Source organism: Pristiophorus japonicus, chromosome 5 (assembly GCF_044704955.1).
Source record: "Pristiophorus japonicus isolate sPriJap1 chromosome 5, sPriJap1.hap1, whole genome shotgun sequence".
NCBI classification, from domain to species: Eukaryota; Metazoa; Chordata; class Chondrichthyes; family Pristiophoridae; genus Pristiophorus; species Pristiophorus japonicus.
Window position 1 is genome coordinate 8,063,038 of NC_091981.1, and position 21,187 is coordinate 8,084,224.

The 21,187-nt window shown below is 48.6% G+C and overlaps 1 protein-coding gene across 1 annotated transcript in view; it reads right to left on the bottom strand.

Annotated features, from left to right (window-relative positions):
* Positions 1-21,187, bottom strand: part of LOC139264226 (cadherin-6-like) — a 205,898-nt gene that overhangs the window by 21,290 nt on the left and 163,421 nt on the right. Inside the window, exons 7-9 of the mRNA XM_070880356.1 lie at positions 12,033-12,169; positions 9,487-9,614; positions 1,501-1,618 (exon numbers count right to left, since the gene is read on the bottom strand). Of these exons, the coding sequence (XP_070736457.1) occupies positions 1,501-1,618; positions 9,487-9,614; positions 12,033-12,169 (383 nt within the window). The remainder of the gene's footprint in view (positions 1-1,500; positions 1,619-9,486; positions 9,615-12,032; positions 12,170-21,187) is intronic.

The window sequence follows — 21,187 nt, forward strand, 5'->3', positions numbered from 1 at the left end:
TCAGCCACAATCGTCTTGAATGGCGGAGCAGGCTCGAGGGGCCATGTGGCCTACTCCTGCTCCTATTGCTTATGTTCTTAAAACCGACCTTTCATCTGCCCTAATATCTCCTTATGAGGCTCGGTGTTAAATTTTGTCTGATAATCGCTCCTGTGAAGCACCTGGGGAAGTTTCACGACATTAAAGGCGCTATATAAATACAAGTTGTTGTTGTCGCTGGTTGAGTTCCGTTGTTAACCAATCATTGGGCAATCCCAGGGTGGGACTTTTTAATGACGTGTAACACTTAAAGGCAGAATATTCCGGATGCTGGAAATCTGAAACTTGAAAGAGAAAATGCTGGAAATGCTCGACAGGTCAGGCTGATGCCGGGACTTTTGAGTGATTCCGGCATTTTCTGTTTCTATACCACACGGCGGTGGAAATTCGGTTGGGGGCTAATTATCATCATCATCATCATCACAGGCAGTCCCTCAGAATCGAGGAAGACTTGCTTCCACTCCCAAAGTGAGTCCTCAGGTGGCTGAACAGTCCAATACGGGAATTACAGTCACAGGTGGGACAGACAGTGGTTGAAGGAAAGGGTGGGTGGGACTGGTTTGCCGCACGCTCCTTCCGCTGCCTGCGCTTGGTTTCTGCATGCTCTCGGTGATGAGACTCGAGGTGCTCAGCGCCCTCCCGGATGCTCTTCTTCCACTTAGGCCTTTGGCCAGGGACTCCCAGGTGTCGGTGGGGATGTTGCACTTTATCAGGGAGGCTTTGAGGGTGTCCTTGAAACGTTTCCTCTGCCCACCTGGGGCTCGCTTGCCGTGTAGGAGTTCCGAGTAGAGGGCTTGCTTTGGGAGTCTCATGTCGGGCATGCGGACAATGTGGCCCGCCCAGCGGCTAATTAGGGCGCAAATGGCGGCGGGACGGTAAATGTTTGCACCAGGGAATGGTTTGCGTCGGCTGGGTCCTGAGTATGGGGCGGAGCGCTAAGGGAGGCACCCCAGACCTCTCTTAAGGCGCTGGGCCGGCTGAGTTAGTGAAAATGCCGAGCTAAACAGCCGGCCTCGGAGTGCCCTGAGAGATGCTCCCCCCCCCCCACATAAAGATAAATCGCAAACATACAACAACCAATCACACTTACCCGAGGTCGACATTCCTTCCCTCACTGCGGCCGGAACAACATCGGACCGCCCATTCTCCCAGGGGACACTGCGGGCTGCGAAACAAATTCCATAAACCGTGTCACGACCGGGGGGGGCGGCATTGTACACCGGCTCGCCTCTCCCGGGGCGGTAATGCTCCACGCATACCCGCACATCCTGGCACCGAGTGTCCCCGCGGGGCACCAGAAGCTGGCCGCACCGCCCGGAAATGATTTCCGCTGCCATGACCGCCCCAAGGGGAGCGAACGGAGGCGGTAACGACAGACCGAATTTCACCCCCCGCCCACCCTCCCGTGCTGCCCCCGGTCCGGCTGTGGTTATGGAAGGCGGTCGTTGGCTGAGGCCCTACCTTCGTTGTCCCGCACTGTAAAATTGGGGTTGTTGGCCGCCTCGGGAGCCAAGCTGAAGAAGAATCGGGATCCACTTGCCGGCAAGTCCTGATCCACGGCGCTGACGGTCTGTATCAGCTGTGTGTCAAATCAACAGAAAAAGCAGCAGTATAACTACCGTCCAGAATAACAACAACATTTATTATACAACGTATAAGATTATGAGGGGGCTTGACAGGCTGGATGCAGAGAGGATGTTTCCACTGATGGGGGAGACTGGAACTAGAGGGCATGATCTTAGAATAAAGGGCCGCCCATTTAAAACTGAGATGAGGAGAAAAAAAAACAGATTATCTGGGTCATTATCACATTGCTGTTTGTGGGAGCTTGCTGTGCGCATATTGGCTGCTGTGTTTCCTACATTAGAACAGTGACTACACTTCAAAAGGACTTAATTGGCTGTAAAGCGCCGGTGGTCATGAAAGGCGCTATATAACTCCAAGACTTTCTTTTTTTAACTTGCATTTATATATCGCCTTGAACTTAATTTGACTTAAGGAGATATTCGGACAGGGTGTATCTTTAAAGTTCATTCATGGGATGTGGGCATCGCTGGCGAGGCTGGCATTTATTGCCCATCCCTAATTGCCCCTCGAGAAGGTAGTGAGCTGCCTTCTGGAATAAAACTGAAAGCCTTTCGAGGTCATAAGAGTCAACCACATTGCTGTGGGGTCTGGAGTCACACATCGGCCAGACTGGGTGAGGGCGGCAGATTTCCTCCCCTAAAGGACATTGCCAAACCAGCTGGGTTTTTACAACAATGCACCAGTTTCATGGTCACCATTACTGACACTCGCTTTTTAATTCCAGTTTTTATTTAATACACAGGATTTAAATTCCCCAGCTGCCGTGGTGGGATTTGAACTCATCGTCCGCCGGAATCATTAGCCCAAGCCTCTGGATTAATAGTCCAGTAACAACCACTATGCTACTGTTATGGGGGCTGGAGGAGGTTACAGAGATAGGGAGGGGGCGAGGCCATGGAAGGATTTGAAAACAAGGATGAGTATTGTAAAATCGAGGCGTTGCCGGACCGGGGATCCAATGCAGGTCAGCGAGCACAGGGATGATTACTAGCAACGATTACTCTTGGTGTTATTTTAAATGGGTCAAAATTGATACGGCCGGATCAACATTAAGTACCCGACTGCTAACACGAGCACCATGTAGCTTTTAGGCTCCAGTGTCTTGTTAAATCACTGTCCCGAAGCCTCTGCTTGAAGTGTGGAGTCTGTGGATTTGGCTTGACGATGGTGTCCACGTATTCGAATCGTGTAGACACCCACTGGTGATGGATTGTTTGAATATTGGGGCATGAGGAATGGCCTCTTGGAGGAAGGACTAGAGGGCTGGCAGTTCCCATGGCAACAATAAGCATGAGTCAAGCCTTCAGGAGAACAACAGAATGGGAAAGAACATTGCAGGGAATATCAGGAAAAATCTTGGTTCTTTCAAAGAATTAAGCAGACTCGAGTGTTTCATGAAAATAACTTTGGCATATATATATATTTAAAAAATCCATTCCTTACTGGCACATATTCTTCACTTCTATTGACTCAATAAATAAAATACTTGGCGGTAAGATACTGGGGCGGAAATCGCGCTTGCTACGGGCGGGCACGATGTGCGCACGAACCCGTAGAGGCCCCGACACTTCCGCTTCTCACTGCGCCATGCGCTTGCGCCGAAATGCGGCACTTGCGAATCTGTCAACATTTCTTTTTGGCAGACCCAACGCATTCCCCGGGAGAAGGGCCTTCGTGGGTGGAGATTTGGGCTACTTGCCTGTCCAGCGAATGTCCTTCAAACTCTTACGCCTGGTGACGGCCAACGTCAGGCCTGTTTTTACCAGCGTGGGAGTTTTAAAAGATAGAAAAATAAAACGTTAGCCATAATTTTTATATTAAAAAAATCCTGTCCACGAAAGGAAGTTTATTATTTTATACTGATTAAAACAATTTCTAAAAAAAATTACATTTTTGTCTAAAAAAATTCAATTTCAATTAATTTTAAATATGTGAATTGTTTTTATTATTTATTTCAAATGTCTGTGTGATTTTGGGGGTATCCCCCATTCCCAGAAATGGCGATCTCCGTACAAACGGAACTCACCATTGCTGTGAATGGGGAGGCGCCATTTTCATTGGTCGGTCCGACCTAGGTGATCCCAGGATGCACACACGCTCCTGGAATACGTGGGCACCGCCCCAGGCCGCGCATCTCAGCCCTGGACCGCAAATCTCCGTTCCTCCGGGACCACCAGGTACTTTTGTTAATATTTTTGTGGGCGGAGGCGTTTGCCCGCAGGAAGCCTCCGACCGCAGGTTTTTTGTCCCAATTATTGTGCTCAAGGCACTTAATTGGATCATTGTCCATTCTTCCGAGGCAGTTGGGGGTCAGGTCCAGCTTACGCTAACACGAGGAGCAAAAGCTGCTGAATTGTGGTGTTCGCAGACGATGGATGAAGTCACGGATGGGATGATCCCTAAAACAGCAGCAAAAATCCTATAATCCCGTGTAATAAAAATGAGATTTGACTCGTTCGGTCACCATAAACCAGTAGCATTGATGATAAATACATTATGGACGGTATTCCCTGAGGTACCGGTAAACACCAGGACTTCAGCACCTGTGTCCGGTACTGAGCCAGTGTCAAAGACAGCCTTCTTTCGGGTGATATTTTAAACCGAGACCATGTCTGCCTGTTCCAGGGGCTCGGGGATGAGAAAGATTCTCTGGCACTGGGAACGTAGGAACAGGAGGAGGCCATTCAGCCCCTCGAGCCTGTTCCACCATCCAATGAGATTATGGCTGATCTGTGACCTAACTCCATATACCCGCCTTTGGCCCGCATACCTTAATACCCCTTGGTTAACAAATATCACAGATTTCAAAGCAAAAATTGGCCCAGAATTAACTGCGGTTTGCAGAAGAGAGCTTTACAAGGAAAGACTTGCATTTATATAGCGCCTTTCACAACCACCGGACATCTCAAAGCACTTTATAACCAATTAAGTACTTTTGAAGTGTCGTCACAGTTGTAATGTGGGAAACACAGCAGCCAATTTGCACACAGCAAAGCTCCTGCAAACAGCAATGTGATAATGACCAGATAATCTGTTTTTTAGTGATATTGATTGAGGGATAAATATTGGCCCTAGGCCAGCGGGGAGAACTCCCCTGCTCTTCTTTGAAATAGTGCCGTGGGATCTTTTATACCCACTATAGAGAGCAGACGGGGGCCTCGGTTTAAAGTCTCATTGAAAGACAGCACCTCCGACAGTGCAGCACTCCCTCAGCACTGCACTGGGAGTGTCAGCCTAGATTTTTGTGCTCAAGCCCCTGGAGTGGGACTTGAACCCACAACCTTCTGACTCAGAGGCGAGGGTGCTACCCACTGAGCCACGGCTGACACTAGCTACCACCCTTTGCGTGTCATACTCATTGAAGAACAGCAGAGGAGACATAGAAAGATTCATCCTTCAAACAACACTACCAGAAAGCAGATTAGCTGGTCAATGGATTAACTTATTGTTTGTGGGAGTTTGCTGTGTCCATATTTGGCTGCCATCATCATCATCATCATCATCACAGGCAGTCCCTCGGAGTCGAGGAAGACTTGCTTCCACACTAGTAATGAGTTCTCAGGTGACTGAAGAGTCCAATGCGGGACCTCCAGTCGCTGTCACAGGTGGGGAAAACAGTGTTTGAAGGAACAGGTGGGTGAGGAGTCTGGGTTGCCGTGCGCACCTTCTGCAGTTGACTCTTGGCTTCAGCTTGCTCTCGGCGAGGAGACTCGAGGTGTTCAGCGTCTTCCCGGATGCTCTTCCTCCACTTTGAGCAGTCTTGGGTCAGGGATTTCCAGGTGTCGGTGGGGATGTGACATTTTTTCAAGGAGGTTTTGAGGGTGTCCTTGAAGCATTTCCTCTGCCCACCTGGGGCTCGCTTGCTGTGTCGGAACTCTGAGTAGAGCGCTTGCTTTGGGAGTCTTGTGTCGGGCATGCGGACAATGTGGCCCTGCCCAACGGAGCTGGTCGAGTGTGGTCAGTGCTTCGATGCTGAGGATATTGGCCTGAGCGAGGACGCTAACGTTGGTGCGCCTATCCTGCCAATGGATTTGCAGGATCTTGCAGAGGCATCGTTGGTGGTACTTCTCTAGTATTTTGAGGTGTCTGCTGTACATAGTCCATGTCTCTGAGCCATATAGGAGTGCGGGTATCACCACTGCTCTGTAGACCATGAGCTTGGTGTCGTGTTTGAAGTCCTGGTCGTCAAACATTCTCTTCCTCAGGCTGCCATGGGTTGCATATGGGCAAGCATTTTGGGACATTTTGGGACATATTCAGGGTGTGATATAGTGTTGTATAAATCCAAGTTCTTTCAAGTATGCTGGAATCTCATACAATAAATGTTGTCACTGTACACCACTATCAGACAAAGGCAGCAGGTGCATGGGAACACCTGGAGTATTGTGTACAGTTTTGGTCTCCTAACCTGAGGAAGGACATTCTTGCTATTGAGGGAGTGCAGTGAAGGTTCACCAGACTGATTCCCGGGATGGCGGGACTGACTTATCAAGAAAGACTGGATCAACTGGGCTTGTATTCACTGGAGTTCAGAAGAATGAGAGGGGACCTCATAGAAACATTTAAAATTCTGACGGGGTTAGACAGGTTAGATGCAGGAAGAATGTTCCCAATGTTGGGGAAGTCCAGAACCAGAGGTCACAGTCTAAGGATAAGGGGTAAGCCATTTAGGACCGAGATGCGGAGGAACTTTTCACCCAGAGAGTGGTGAACCTGTGGAATTCTGTACCACAGAAAGTTGTTGAGGCCAATTCACTAAATATATTCAAAAAGGAGTTAGATGAGGTCCTTACTACTAGGGGGATCAAGGGGTATGGCGAGAAAGCAGGAATGGGGTACTGAAGTTGAATGTTCAGCCATGAACTCATTGAATGGCGGTGCAGGCTAGAAGGGCCGAATGGCCTACTCCTGCACCTATTTTCTATGTTTCTATGTTTCTACCATCACCTCCAAGTTCCCCTCCCAGTCACACACCATCCTGACTTGGAAATATATCGGCCGTTCCTTCATCGTCGCTGGGTCAAAATCCAGGAACTCCCTCCCTAACAGCACTGTGGGAGCACCTTCACCACACGGACTGCAGCGGTTCAAGAAGGCGGCTCACCACCACCTTCTCAAGGGGCAGTTAGGGATGGGCAATAAATGCTGGCCCTGATCAGCAACACGCCCCAGGATAGGAAACATGGAAAATGTTAGATTGCAGTGAGCATTGGCCCATCCCCGCTACAAGATTCAGTTTGAGGTATACTGTACAAATATACGTAACCATTGATGTGGCTGAATCATATACTTATATATAGAGTTTTAGGCAGTGACTACAAGTAGAAGAAAAGCTAACTCTGTTAAGAGTGCGTCTCATCCTGAGCCTCAAAAACATAACGATGGCAAAACATTTACGTGCAAATAAATTAAAATGATGAAGTAAACTGAACAATTTTCAGAAGTTCTGCTTTTTTTTGTATTGCAACAACACCAGACCCCGAGCTTCCGGTCGCCTGTCACTTTAAATCCCCTCTCCACTCCCACTCTGAGCTCTCTGTCCCCGGCCTCCTACGAGGCTCAACGCAAGCTCGAGGAACAGCACCTCATCTTTCGTTTAGGCGCTTTACAGCCTTCTGGACTCAACATCGAGTTCAACAATTGCAGACCATAACCTCTGCCCCCATTTTTTCCCATGGCAGCTGTTGATGACTCTGCCATTCCCGTTTACACCCTCTCTAGACTCATCTTTTGTTCCTTTACTTGTCCCATTACCATCTCCTTTCGCCTCGCACCATCATCCCTTTTGTCTCTCTAATCTCTCCTGCCTTCCACCCTATCACAGACCTTCCCTTCTGTTCTTTCCTCCCCCTCCCCCATTTTCCGGCCCCGACACTTGCTTAGAAACCTGTTACATCTCGAACTTTTCCCAGTTCTGACAAAAGTTCAGCGACCTGAAACGTTAACTCTGTTTCCCTCTGCACGGATGCTGCCTGACCCACTGAGTATTTCCAGCATTTACTGTTTTTATTTTATGTTATATTGCATACACAGGATTACACGGGATATACGGCACAGAAACAGGCCATTCAGTCCCGACCAGTCCATGCCGGTGTTTATGCTCCACTCGAGCCTCCTCCCGTCTTTCCCATCTAACTCTATCAGCATAACCCTCTATTCCCTTCTTCCCTCATATACTTGTCCATCCTCCCCTGAAATGCATTGATACTATTCACCTCAACCACTCCCTGTGGCAGCGAGTTCCACATTCTCACCGCTCTCTGGGTAAAGAAGTTTCTTCTGAATTCTCTATTTGAGGGATTTTAGCTACAAGGTTAGGTTGGAGAAGCTGAGGTTGTTCTCCTTGGAGAAAAGGAGGTTGAGGGGTGATTTGACAGAGGTGTACAAGATTATGACAGGTTTAGATAAGGTAGACAAAGAAAAGCTGTCACCATTATGGTTTTGGGCAAGAGATACAGGGGGGGATGTGAGGAAGAACTCTTTTCACGCAGCGAGCGGTAATGACTTGGAACTCGCTGCCAACGAGGGTGGGGCAAGCGGAGATGATCAATGATTTCGAATGGAAATTGGAGAGGCACTCGGAAATAAACGTGCAGGGCTACGGGGATAGAGCGGGGGGAATGGGACTGGTTGGATCGCTCTACAGAGAGCTGGCATGGACTCGATGGGCCGAATGGCCTCCTTCTGTGCCGTAATAACTCTATCACTTGATGACTATCCTATATTATGAGACATTTCTTGGTGGCTATCTTATATAAGGGACATTTTTTATTCGGTTAAATCCAATTCAATTTGTAAGCTCTAATCTCATTGGTTGCTGGCTGTCTTCGAGTTTCAGTTGAACAATAATTAAGCTCGTTTGGGGAATTTGTCATATTGCTGCCGAGATGCTTGAATTAGATTCAGCCATCGCATCATTGGAACAGAGGGGAGATTTAATTGAGGAGCATATATTTATGAGGGGCCGAGATAGAGTGGATAGGAAGGACCTATTTCCCCTTAGCAGAGGGGTCAACAACCAGGGAGCATAGATTTAAAGTAATTGGTAGAAGGATTAGCGGGGAGTTGATGAGAACTTTTTTCACCCAGAGGGTGGTGGGGGTCTGGAACTCACTGCCTGAAAGGGTGGTAGAGGCAGAAACCCTCATGGCATTTAAAAAGTACTTGGATGTGCACTTGAAGTGCCGTAACCTACGGGGCTACGGACCAAGAGTTGGAAAGTGGGATTAGGCTGGGTAGCTCTTGGTTGGCCGGCGTGGATACGATGGGCCGAATGACCTCTTTGTGTGCCGTTAAATTTCTATGACTCTATCGAGAGGGAAGAATGTTCCCAATGTTGGGGAAGTCCAGAACCAGGGGACACAGTCTAAGGATAAGGGGTAAGCCATTTAGGACCGAGATGAGGAGAAACTTCTTCACTCAGAGAATTGTGAACCTGTGGAATTCTCTACCGCAGAAAGTTGTTGATACCAGTTCATTGAATATATTCAAGAGGGAGTTAGATGTGGCCCTTACGGCTAAAAGGATCAAGGGGTATGGAGAGAAAGCAGGAAAGGGGTACTGAGGTGAATGATCAGCCATGATCTTATTGAATGGTGGTGCAGGCTCGAAGGGTCGAATGGCCTACACCTGCACCTATTTTCTATGTTTCCATGAACTGTGCGCAGATCGCTTGGCAGGCTGAAAAAGTATACGGAACAGGGAGAGTGGACGGCATGGTGCGATTGAATGTTTGTGTGGGAGGACAGGGAGCAAAGGCAGCGTTATGGGGATAGTCACACTGCCGACTTCTCAGTTCCAATCTACCGCGCGCTGCTTTTGCACAGGCGGAATGAAGTTTCAAGGTGTATAACCGCTTACCTGACCGGCCTTTGCGTTTTCACAGACAAAGGTCTCATAAACCACAGGAAACTCTGGAGCGTTGTCATTGATGTCGAGGACTTTGATCAGCACCGGCACACGGCTACTTCGCCTCGAGTTTTCCGTGACTGTAAGTAACAATAACAATGTCATTCGAGACGGCCTGCAGTGTCACTGAGGGCGAGTCCGAGCACGCTCAATGCTGGCATAATTAAAGTGCAAGTCCAAGACTGATTCAGAGAAGGAATCCCAACATATGCAACATACCCATTCCTTTTTGTTGCACCGAACATAAGAACATAAGAAATAGGAGCAGAAGTCGGCCATACGGCCCCTCGAGCCTGCTCCGCCATTTAATAAGACCATGGCTGATCCGATCATGGACTCAGCTCCACTTCCCCGCCCGCTCCCCATAACCCTTTACTCCCTTATCGCTCAAAAATCTGTCTATCTCCACCTTAAATATATTCAATGTCCCAGCCTCCACAGCTCTCGGAGGCAGCGAATTCCACAGATTTACAACCCTCTGAGAGAAGAAATTCCTCCTCGTCTCAGTTTTAAATGGGCGGCCCCTTATTCTAAGATCGTGCCCTCTAGTTTTAGTCTCCCCCATCAGTGGAAACATCCTCTCTGCATCCACCTTGTCGAGCCCCCTCATAATCTTATATGTTTCGATAAGATCACCTCTCATTCTTCTGAACTCCAATGAGTAGAGGCCCAACTTACTCAAACTTTCCTCATAAGTCAAACCCCCTCATCCCCGGAATCAACCTAGCGAACCTTCTCTGAACTGCCTCCAAAGCAAGTATATCCTTTCGTAAATATGGAAACCAAAACTGCACGCAGTATTCCAGGTGTGGCCTCACCAATACCCTGTATAACTGTAGCAAGATTTCACTGCTTTTATACTCCATCCCCTTTGCCATAAAGGCCAAGATTCATTGGTCTTCCTGATCACTTGCTGTACCTGCATACTAGGAGGCCTTTGAGCCTGTTCCGCCATTCAATGAGATCATGGCTGATCTGTAGCCTAACTTGATCTAGCCGCCTTGGCTCCATATCCCTTGGCCAGCTACAATCCATCAATCTCAGATTTAAAATTATTGGCTCAGAAATCCCGACCTCCCGGGTCTGTATGGAGTGTGTACGGAGTGTGTACAGGGTGTGGATGGGGTGTGTATGGAGTGTGTGTACAGGGTGTGTACGGAGTGTGTGCACGGGGTGCGTACGGAGTGTGTATGGGGTGTGTACGGGGTGTGTACAGAGTGTGTATGGGGTGTGTACGGAGTGTGTGTACGGGGTGTGTATGGAGTGTGTACGGAGTGTGTATGGGGTGTGTATGGAGTGTGTACGGAGTGTGTAAGGAGTACGTACGGGGCGCGCACGGAGTGTGTATATGGGGTGTGTACAGAGTGTATGTACGGAGCGTGTACGGAGTGTGTGTACGGAGTGTGTACGGGGTGTGTGCGGGGTGCGTACGGGGTGTGTACGGGGTGTGTACGAAGTTTCCACGGACCCGGGAAGGCATCGCAAAAGCCGGTTTTCAGTGCACAATGCTCATGCGCTGAAAACTGGATTTTCCGATCTGTCAAGCTGGAGCTCGACAAACCCACCGCATCTCGGCAGCCAGGACATTTGCATGGGCAAGATTGCGGGATTTACCCATATCTTGCCCGGCAAATGTCCTCAAAACTCTTGCGCCTGATAAAAGCCGGCGCATAGTTTACAGGCGCAAGAGTTTTAAAATACACTTAAAACATAAAAAATTTAATTAAAAAAACACATTTTATTTTTTTAAAACCCTTCTACTATGTTAAATTTATTTTAAAGCATAATTAAAGAAACTTTTTTTTTTAATCGGAAAAATATATACTTTTCATAATACATAAATAACTTTAATTTAAATTAATGTTAAATATGTAATGTATTTTCCTACTTTTTATTAGTGTTTTGGGTGTTTGGGGTGGGGGGGGGGTTTCTCATTCATAATAATGGGTTCTCCAACTTACGGAGTTCCCATTATTATGAATGAGAAGATACGTTACCTGATTGGCTGCCCAGAGCCATGTGACTGCAGCTCCAGCCCTGCGCATGTCCCGATGTGCATGTGCTGCGAAGCGCAGTCAGTGGGCCTCAGGACGGGGAACTCGCGTTGTCCTACGAGTAGAGCTTGAGGAGCCTTGGTCTATATTCGCGAGAATTTAGAAGAATGAGAGGTGATCTCATTGAAATATATCCATTTCTTGCAATGCTTGCCAGGGTATATGCTGAGAGGATGTTTGCCCCGGGCTGGAGAGTCTAGAATTAGGGGACAAAGTCTCAGGATAAGGGGTCGGCCACTTAGGACTGAGATGAGGAGAAATTTATTCGCTCAGAGGCTGGATGCTTGAGCAAGAGAACACTCGCGATAAGAACCTCAATCACCCTCTGTTCGAACATACAGGCAACCTACATCTCACCCATGACTGAGCTAAATAACTTCGGAGAAGAGTGCGGAAAGATTGAAATGAAAGAGTGACAATACCATAGATAAGCGAGGCACTTACTTGTCTCGGTTGCTATGACTGTAATATTATGCCACGGCATTTCTTCCCGGTCAAGCGCCTTTAGTGTCACAATTGACCCGTTAGCAGTGTTTACGTTGAAGTATCTGTCCAAATCCGTGTGCCGATCGATTGAATAGCTGGAAAATTCAAATCAGAAAAACAAATTTTGAAACTTGTTACCAGTTTCCAATTCAGCTCGGAAGATGGACATTTTTACACACTTTCTTTGTCCCCTTAGTACAGATTCACACGAGGCATGTCGTGAAGTCAAGGTCACTCTGGACCTGCACCTTTATTTCACAGCTCTGGAATGCTGCACTTGCCTGAGACCTGTCCTTATATACCTGTCTCTTGCAAGTGCACCCCTGGTGGTAAGGTATGCTGGTGGTTACAGGTCATATCTTATTACAGTCATGTATAGCATGTTAGGATACAGTTATATATAATAATGTAAGATACATGACATTCTGATATGTCTCGAAGAGCGTTTATGCAGGACTCCCATCCAGCAATTGGTTCCTGACTGAATGCGCTGCACACGCCTTCCAGCCTCGAGTATGTTGCAGTAAAATTCCTTGGTGTTTTTTTGTCCCTATTTACCATTTAGCTACCGCCATTTAAGAACATAAGAAATAGGAGCAGGAGTAGGCCATCTGGCCCCTCGAGCCTGCTCCGTCATTTAATAAGACCATGGCTGATCTGATCATGGACTCAGCTCCACTTCCCCGCCCGCTCCCCATAACCCTTTACTCCCTTATCGCTCAAAAATCTGTCTATCTCCACCTTAAATATATTCAATGTCCCAGCCTCCACAGCTCTCTGGGGCAGAGAATTCCACAGTTTTACAGAGAAGAAATTCCTCCTCATCTCAGTTTTAAATGAGCAATCCCCTATTCTGAAACTATGCCCCCTACTTCTAGATTCTCCCACGAGTGGAAACATTCTCTCTGCATCTACCCTGTCGAGCCCCCTCAGAATCTTATATGCTTCAATAAGATCACCTCTCATTCTTCTAAACTCAAATGAGTAAATGCCCAACCTGCTCAACCTTTCTTCATAAGCAACCCTTTCATCTCAGGAATCAACCGAGGGAACCTTTTCTGAACTGCGTCCAATGCAAGTATATCCCTCCTTAAATAAGGCGACTAAAACTGTACGCAGGACTCCAGGTGTGGTCTCACCAATGCCCTGTACTGTTATAGGGTGGTCTTTGGCCAGGGACTCTCCAGGTGTCAGTGAGGACGCTGCATTTTATCAAGGAGGCCTTGAGGGTGGTCCTTGAAACGCTTCCTCTGCCCATCTGGGGCTCGCCCGAAGCCATCCTAAGTGGAGGAAGAGCATCCGGGAGGGCGCTGAGCACCTCGAGTCTCATCGCCGAGAGCATGCAGAAATCAAGCGCAGGCAGCGGAAGGAACGTGCGGCAAACCAGCCCCACCCATTCGGCCCATCGTGTCCGCGCTGGCCGACAAAGAGCTACCCAGCCTAATCCCACTTTCCAGCTCTCGGTCCGTAGCCCTGTAGGTTACGGCACTTCAAGCGTACATCCAAGTACTTTTTAAATGTGGTGAGGGTTTCTGCCTCTACCACCCTTTCAGGCAGTGAGTTCCAGACCCCCACCACCCTCTGGGTGAAGAAAGTTCTCCTCAACTCTCCCCTCAAATCCTACAACCAATTACTTTAAATCTATGCCCCCTAGTTATTGACCCCTCTGCTAAGGGAAATAATTCCTTCACATCCACTCGATCTAGACCCCTCATCAATTGAGCACAAAAATCTAGGCTGACACATCCCAGAGCACTACTGAAGGAGTGCTGCACTGTCAGAGGTGCCGTTTTTCAGATGAAACGTTAAACTGAGGCGCACCTCCATGTTCCCCTCCCAGTCACACACCATCCTGACTTGGAAATATATCGGCCGTTCCTTCATCGTCGCTGGGTCACAATCCTGGAACTCCCTCCCTAACAGCACTGTGGGAGCACCTTCATCACACGGACTGCAGCGGTTCAAGAAGGCGGCTCACCACCACCTTCTCAAGGGGCAATTAAGGATGGGCAATAAATGCCGGCCTTACCAGCGATGCTCACATCCCAGGAACAAATATAAACGACTGTGGACATTTTAACATGAGAATTTCCACATGATGGCTTGCACAGGATTTCTCAGTGGAATGCGTGATCAGTTTGAATGTATTAGAGGCAGGATTCCATACAACTACACTCAGAAAACGTATTGCATGGGAAGCCTTTTGTCTTTCTAATCTCTCCTGCCTTCCACCCTCTCACAGACCTTCCCTTTTGTTCTTTCCTCCCCCCCCCCCACCCCCACCACCGTTTCCTGACATAAAACCTGTCACATCTCCAACCTTTCCCAGTGCTGACAAAGGGTCATCGACCTGAAACGTTAACTCTGTTTCTCTCTCCACAGATGCTGCCTGACCCGCTGAGTATTTCCAGCACTCGCCATATATATTTGACTTTGTTCTGTAAATTTTGATGAAAGCTGAACGGTCTGAGAACACGCTATTTCTGATAAAGCTTACCTGTATATCTCAGAAAAAACACGTCGACGGAGAAACATTAACCAGAAATTGTTTTTAAATGACATCACATGTCTTTACTAATTGCAGAAAGGGGTTTTCCCCCCAAAATCCGCCTGCCGTTATAAGCTACATGACAGAGGTACACTCCATACCTCGCTGGTTCCTACCAGGATTAAAAGCAGATTGTATAATGAGCATCCATTTCAGAACAAAATAGGTCAGGGAAAACGTGGCTTAAATGGCACCAATATTACCATCACAGTGCGTGGTACTGCATTCAACAATAGCAGTGTGGTAGCATGGTGGTTATGTTACTGGGCATCAGAACATAAGAAATAGGAACAGGAGTAGGCCATTCGGCCCCTTGAGCCTGCACCGCCATTCATCATCATCATCATCATAGGCAGTTCCTCGGAATCGAGGAAGACTTGCTTCCACTCTAAAAGTGAGTTCTCAGGTGACTGAACAGTCCAATACGGGAATTACAGTCTCTGTCACAGGTGGGACAGTTAGTCGTTGAGGGAAAGGGTGGGTGGGACTGGTTTGCCGCACGCTCCTTCCGCTGCCTGCGCTTGCTTTCTGCATGCTCTCGGCGACGAGACTCGAGGTGCTCAGCGCCCTCCCGGATGCACTTCTTCCACTTAGGGGCGGACTGGTCTTTGGCCGGGGACTCCCAGGTGTCGGTGGGGATGTTGCACTTTATCAAGGATGTTCATTGAGATCACGGCTGATGTTCAACCTCAAAGTTCACTTTCCCGCCCGATCCCCATATCCCTTGATTCCCCTCGAGTCCAAAAATCTATCGATCTCAGCCTTGAATATACTCAACGATTCAGCATCCACAGTCCCCTGGGGCAGAGAATTCCAAAGATTCACCACCCTCTGAGTGAAGAAATTCCTCCTCATCTCAGTCCTAAATGGCCGACCCCTTTATCCTGAGGCTGCGACCCAGAGTGAGATTGCCTTTGCCTACGACCTAGACCAGGCCAACATCCCCAGCATCGAAGCACTGACCACACTTGATCAGCTCCGCTGGGCGGGCCACATTGTCCACATGCCAGACACAAGATTCCCAAAGCAAGCGCTCTACTCGGAACTCCTTCAATGCAAATAAGCCAGAGGTGGGCAGAGGAAACGTTACAGGGACGCTCTCAAAGCCTCCTTGATAAAGTGCAACATCCCCACCGACACCTGGGAGTCCCTGGCCAAAGACCGGCCTAAGTGGAGGAAGTGCATCCGGGAGGGCGCTGAGCACCTCGAGTCTCGTCGCCGAGAGCATGCAGAAACCAAGCGCAGGCAGCGGAAGGAGCGTGCGGCAAACCAGTCCCACCCTCCCTTTCCCTCAACCACTGTCTGTCCCACCTGTGGCAGGGACTGTGGTTCTCGTATTGGACTGTTCAGCCACCTCAGGACTCATTTTAAGAGTGGAAGCAAGTCTTCCTCGATTCCGAGGGACTGCCTCTGGTGGTGATGATGCCTTCGCATTCGCAAGCACGCGTCAGGGCATGCACGTGGGCAGAGTGACAACTGCAGCTCACGAATGAACTTTGCGACTGTGTGGTCGCAACACTTCCGCCCGAGGACCCCGGGCCGTGGCAAGTTACTAATAACACAATTGTCAGTGCCTCCACTTCTGTCCGTCTGTGGGGAACTCCCACCAAATATTTGAGAACGCGGTACAAGACTGTTAAGCAGCCAGATGGATTTTTTTTTTAATACAAGCATACTGAAAATGATCCTCGAGATGAAGTCTGGACTTGTAGTTTTCCCCGGTGTAAGTAAGTGCAGAAAAAAAGAGAGACCGTGATTATAATCCTTTCAGCTGCAAAGCAATTTTCTGTTATTAATCAGGCAGATCTCGACTCCTGTTTTACTCTGATCTAAATATGTTGTGGAGCTCACACCTCATAATGACACTTGGCTCCTGAGAGCTTGTGTTATAATGAAGGTGTTGCCATACTATTACTGTTGCAAGGGTACAAGCCCATTATGATTCACACCACTGCTATTATCTTATAGTTGCCTGGAGTGATAGTGTCACGCTGCAATAGCTTCCCATTCTTTACTCACCTAAACAGCAAGGCTGAGGCACTGACATAAAGAGAGACAGACACTAGGTCGGAGGTTTTGAAGGGATTTGAGGGGAAATGTCTTCACCCAGAGGGTGGTGGGGGTCTGGAACTCACTGCCTGAAAGGGTGGTAGAGGCAGAAACCCTCACCACATTTAAAAAGTACTTGGATGTGCACTTGAAGTGCTGTAACCTACAGGGCTACGGACCGAGAGCTGGAAAGTGGGATTAGGCTGGGTAGCTCTTTGTCAGCCAACGTGGACACGATGGGCCGAATGGCCTCCTTCCGTGCTGTAAATCTCTATGATTCTATGACTTGCATTTATATTATCATCATCATCATAAGCAGTCCCTCGAAATCGAGGAGGAGTTGTTTCCACTCTAAAGCTGAGTTCTCAGGTGGCTGTACAGTCCAATACGGGAATTACAGTCTCTGTCACAGGTGGGACAGACAGTGTTTGAAGGAAAGAGTGGGTGGGGAGTCTGGTTTGCCACACGCTCCTTCCGCTGCCTGCGCTTGCTTTCTGCATGGTCTCGGCGACAACCACCGGACATCTCAAAGCGCTGTACAGCCAATGAAGTTCTTTTTGAAGTGTAGTCACTGTTGTAATGTGGGAAATGCGGCAGCCAATTTGTGCACAAAAGCTCCCACAAAGAGCAATGTGATAATGACCAGACAATCTGTTTTTAGTGATGTTGTTTGAAGGATAAATATTGGCCCCAGGACACCGAGGATAACTCCCCTGCTCTTCTTCGAAATAATGCCATGGGATCTTTTACGTCCACCTGAGAGAGCAGATGGGACCTCGGTTTACTGTCTCATCCAAACGACGGTACCTCCGACAGTGCAACGTTCCCTCAGTACTGGCCCTCCGACAGTGCAGCACTCCCTCAGTACTGCCCCTCCGACAGTGCAGTGCTCCCTCAGTACTGGCTCTCTGACAGTGCAGCACTCCCTCAGTACTGCCCCTCTGACAGTGCAGCGCTCCCTCAGTACTGGCCCTCCGACAGTGCGGCACTCCTTCAGTACTGCCCCTCCGACAGTGCGGCGCTCCCTCAGCACTGCCCCTCCGACAGTGCGGCGCTCCACTGGGAGTGTCAGCCTAGATTTTTGTGCTCATGTACTGGGAGTGGGACTCGAACCCACAACCTTCTGACTCAGAGGCGAGAAAGAGAGTGCTACCCACTGAGCTCAATGGCTTTGAACGGATTAAAAAAAATATTAAATGACTCTCTCGGAATGGATTTCCTCTCCATCCACAGAGAAAGGGGGAAGGAAGGCAGCTAATGGGTCAATTTTTCAAACGGGCCTCATTTCTATTGGGCCATGGGCTGTGGCTTAAAATCAAGTGACCCAGGGCAGGTGGCTGGCCTCCAGGTAGAAGGTTCACCAGGTTGATTCTTGGGCTGTGAGGGTTATCCTGGGGTACTGACGTCGTATGATCAGCCATGATCATATTGAATGGTGGTGCAGGCCAAATGGCCTGCTCCTGCACCTATTTTCTATGTTTCTATGTGCTACGACGAGAGGTTGAGTAGAATGGGCCTATACTCTCTGAAGTTTAGAAGAATGAGATGATCACATGATCGCATTGAAACATACAAGATTCTGAAGGGGACTGACAGGGTAGATGCTGGGAGGATGTTTCCCCCGGGCTGGAGAGTCTAGAACTAGGGGTACTGTCTCAGGATAAGGGGTTGGCCGTTTAGGACTGAGATGAGGAGAAACTTCTTCGCTCAGAGGGTGGTGAATCTTTGGAATTCTCTGCCCCAGAGGGCTGTGAAGGCTCAGTCCTTGAGTGCGTTCAAGGCCCAGTATGGTAAATGTGGTCTAACCAAGGTTCTGGAACCAAGTTTAACATAACTTCCCTACTTTTCAATGCGAGAAATGAACCTCATTTAGACTTTTTATTTTCCAAGGAGTAAGTGGACTACTTGTGCCTCCACTTTAAATGATTAATTCGAGAAACAGAAATGCGTTCCGGTGTTGGTGTTACAATATTTCAAAATTAAGCAAAACTGGCCCTGAAGCTTCAAGCTTTACACGGGCGACTGAGGGTACTGACAGCAACACTCCCTGTAAGCTACCCGGCCTCTTGGCCACACCGCACTCCAGGGAACTCGTGCAGCCGGTTTGTCGATACAAAGACTAGGGAGGACAGACGCACCAACGTCAGCGTTCTCGATCAGGCCAACATCCCCAGCATCGAAGCACTGACCACACTCGACCAGCTCCGCTGGGCAGGGCCACATTGTCCGCATGCCCAACACGAGACTCCCAAAGCAAGCGCTCTACTCGGAACTCCTTCACGGCAAGCGAGCCCCAGGTGGGCAGAGGAAACGTTTCAAGGACACCCTCAAAGCCTCCCTGATAAAGTGCGACATCCCCACTGACACCTGGGAATCTCTGGCCCAAAGACTGCTCTAAGTGGAGGAAGTGCATCCGGGAGGGCGCTGAGCACCTCGAGTCTCGTCGCCGAGAGCAAGCAGAAATCAAGCGCAGACAGGAGCGTGCGGCAAACCAGACTCCCCACCCACCCCTTTCCCTCAACCACTGTCTGTCCCACCTGTGACAGAGACTGTAATTCCCGTATTGGACTGTTCAGTCACCTGAGAACTCACTTTTAGAGTGGAAGCAAGTCTTCCTCGATTCCGAGGGACTGCCTATGATGATGACAAAGACCGTGGATGTGCGGTATTTTGAGGGAATTAGAGGGAACATTAGCTGACAGCCCAAGTTATTTGCACTTTTTGACAACAGCAACTTGTATTTATATAGCGCCTTTAACGTAGCGAAACATCCCAAGGCCCTTCACAGGAGTGCTATGAGACAAAAAATTTGACATCGAGCCGCATAAGTAGAAATTAGCGCAGGCTTGGTCAAAGAGGTAGGTTTTAAGGAGCGTCTTGAAGGAGGAAAGCGAGGTGGAGAGGCGGAGAGGTTTAGGGAGTGAGTTCCAGAGCTTGGGGCCCAGGCAACAGAAGGCACGGCCACCGATGGTGGAGCGATTATAAATCAGGGACGCTCAAGAGGGCAGAATTTGAGGAGCGCAGACATCTCGGGGGGGTTGTGGGGTTGGAGGAGATTACAGAGATAGGGAGGGGGCGAGGGCCATGCAGGGATTTGTAAATAAAGAAGGAGAAGGTTACAATCGAGGCGTTGCTTAACCGGAAGCAAATGTCATCCTCGCACAAGCCTAAAAGCATAATGAGTCTGTGAGGACTGGAGCATTGTGCAACACCCCATTTCATGAGAAGGTTTAGATTAGGAATTCTTAATAACATTTTTAAATTACATTGTGACAAAAATATAAAAGCTACCTTTTAATTTGAGTGCAATTTTTAGCGCATTCAGTTTAAGCTCTGTTGTGCAGGGGATTTAAGTCACACAGGAGGAATTTAATATAAATGTGTGGAACATTGTGATCTAATCACACTCATGGGGAACTAAACCCAATGAAAAAATAATAGTCGCGCAAGATCCGGTGGTGCAACATATCTTTCAATATTGAAACATTTTATGATTCAAACTATTCTCTGCCTCCTATGTCAGGTCTCTCTGAACCCGTGAGGAAAGATTGGACAGGCTGGGGTTGTTTTCCTTTAGAACAGAGGGGGCTGAGGGAGATTTAATTGAGGTGTATAAAATTATGAGGGGCCGAGATAGAGTGGATGGGAAGGACCTGTTTCCCCGAGCAGAGGGGTCACTAACCAGTGGGCAGAGGTTGAAAGTAACTGGCGGGAGGTTTCGAGGGGATTTGAGGAGAACTTTTTTCACCCAGAGGGTGGTGGGGGTCTGGAACTCACTGCCTGAAAGGGTGGTAGAGGCAGAAACCCTCACCGCATTTAAAAAGTACTTGGATGTGCGCTTGAAGTGCCGTAGCCTACAGGGCTACGGACCGAGAGCTGGAAAGTGGGATTAGGCTGGGTGGCTCTTGGTCGGCCGGCGCGGACACGATGGGCTGAAAAGGCCTCCTTCTGTGCCGTTGTACAGGGCCTTGGTGAGACCACAGCTTGAGTATTGTGTGCAGTTTTGGTCTCCTAATCAGAGGAAGGACATTCTTGCTATTGAGGGAGTGCAGCGAAGGTTCACCAGACTGATTCCCGGAATGGCAGAATGAAGAATGACTGGATCGCTTAATTCACTGGAATTTAGAAGAATGAGAGGGGATCTCATAGAAACATATAAAATTCTGACGGGATTGGACAGGTTAGATGCAGGAAGAATGTTCCCAATGTTGGGGAAGTCTAGAACCAGAGGTCACAGTCTAAGGATAAGGGGTAAGCCATTTAGGACCGAGATGAGGAGAAACTTCTTCACCCAGAGAATTGTGAACCTGTGGAATTCTCTACCACAGAAAGTTGTTGAGGCCAGTTCATTAGATATATTCAAAAGGGAGTTAGATGTGGCCCTTACTGCTAAAGGGATCAGGGGTATGGAGAGAAAGCAGGAATGGGGTACTGAAGTTGCATAATCAGCCATGATCATATTGAATGGTGGTGCAGGCTTGAAGGGCCGAATTGCCTACTCCTGCACCTATTTTCT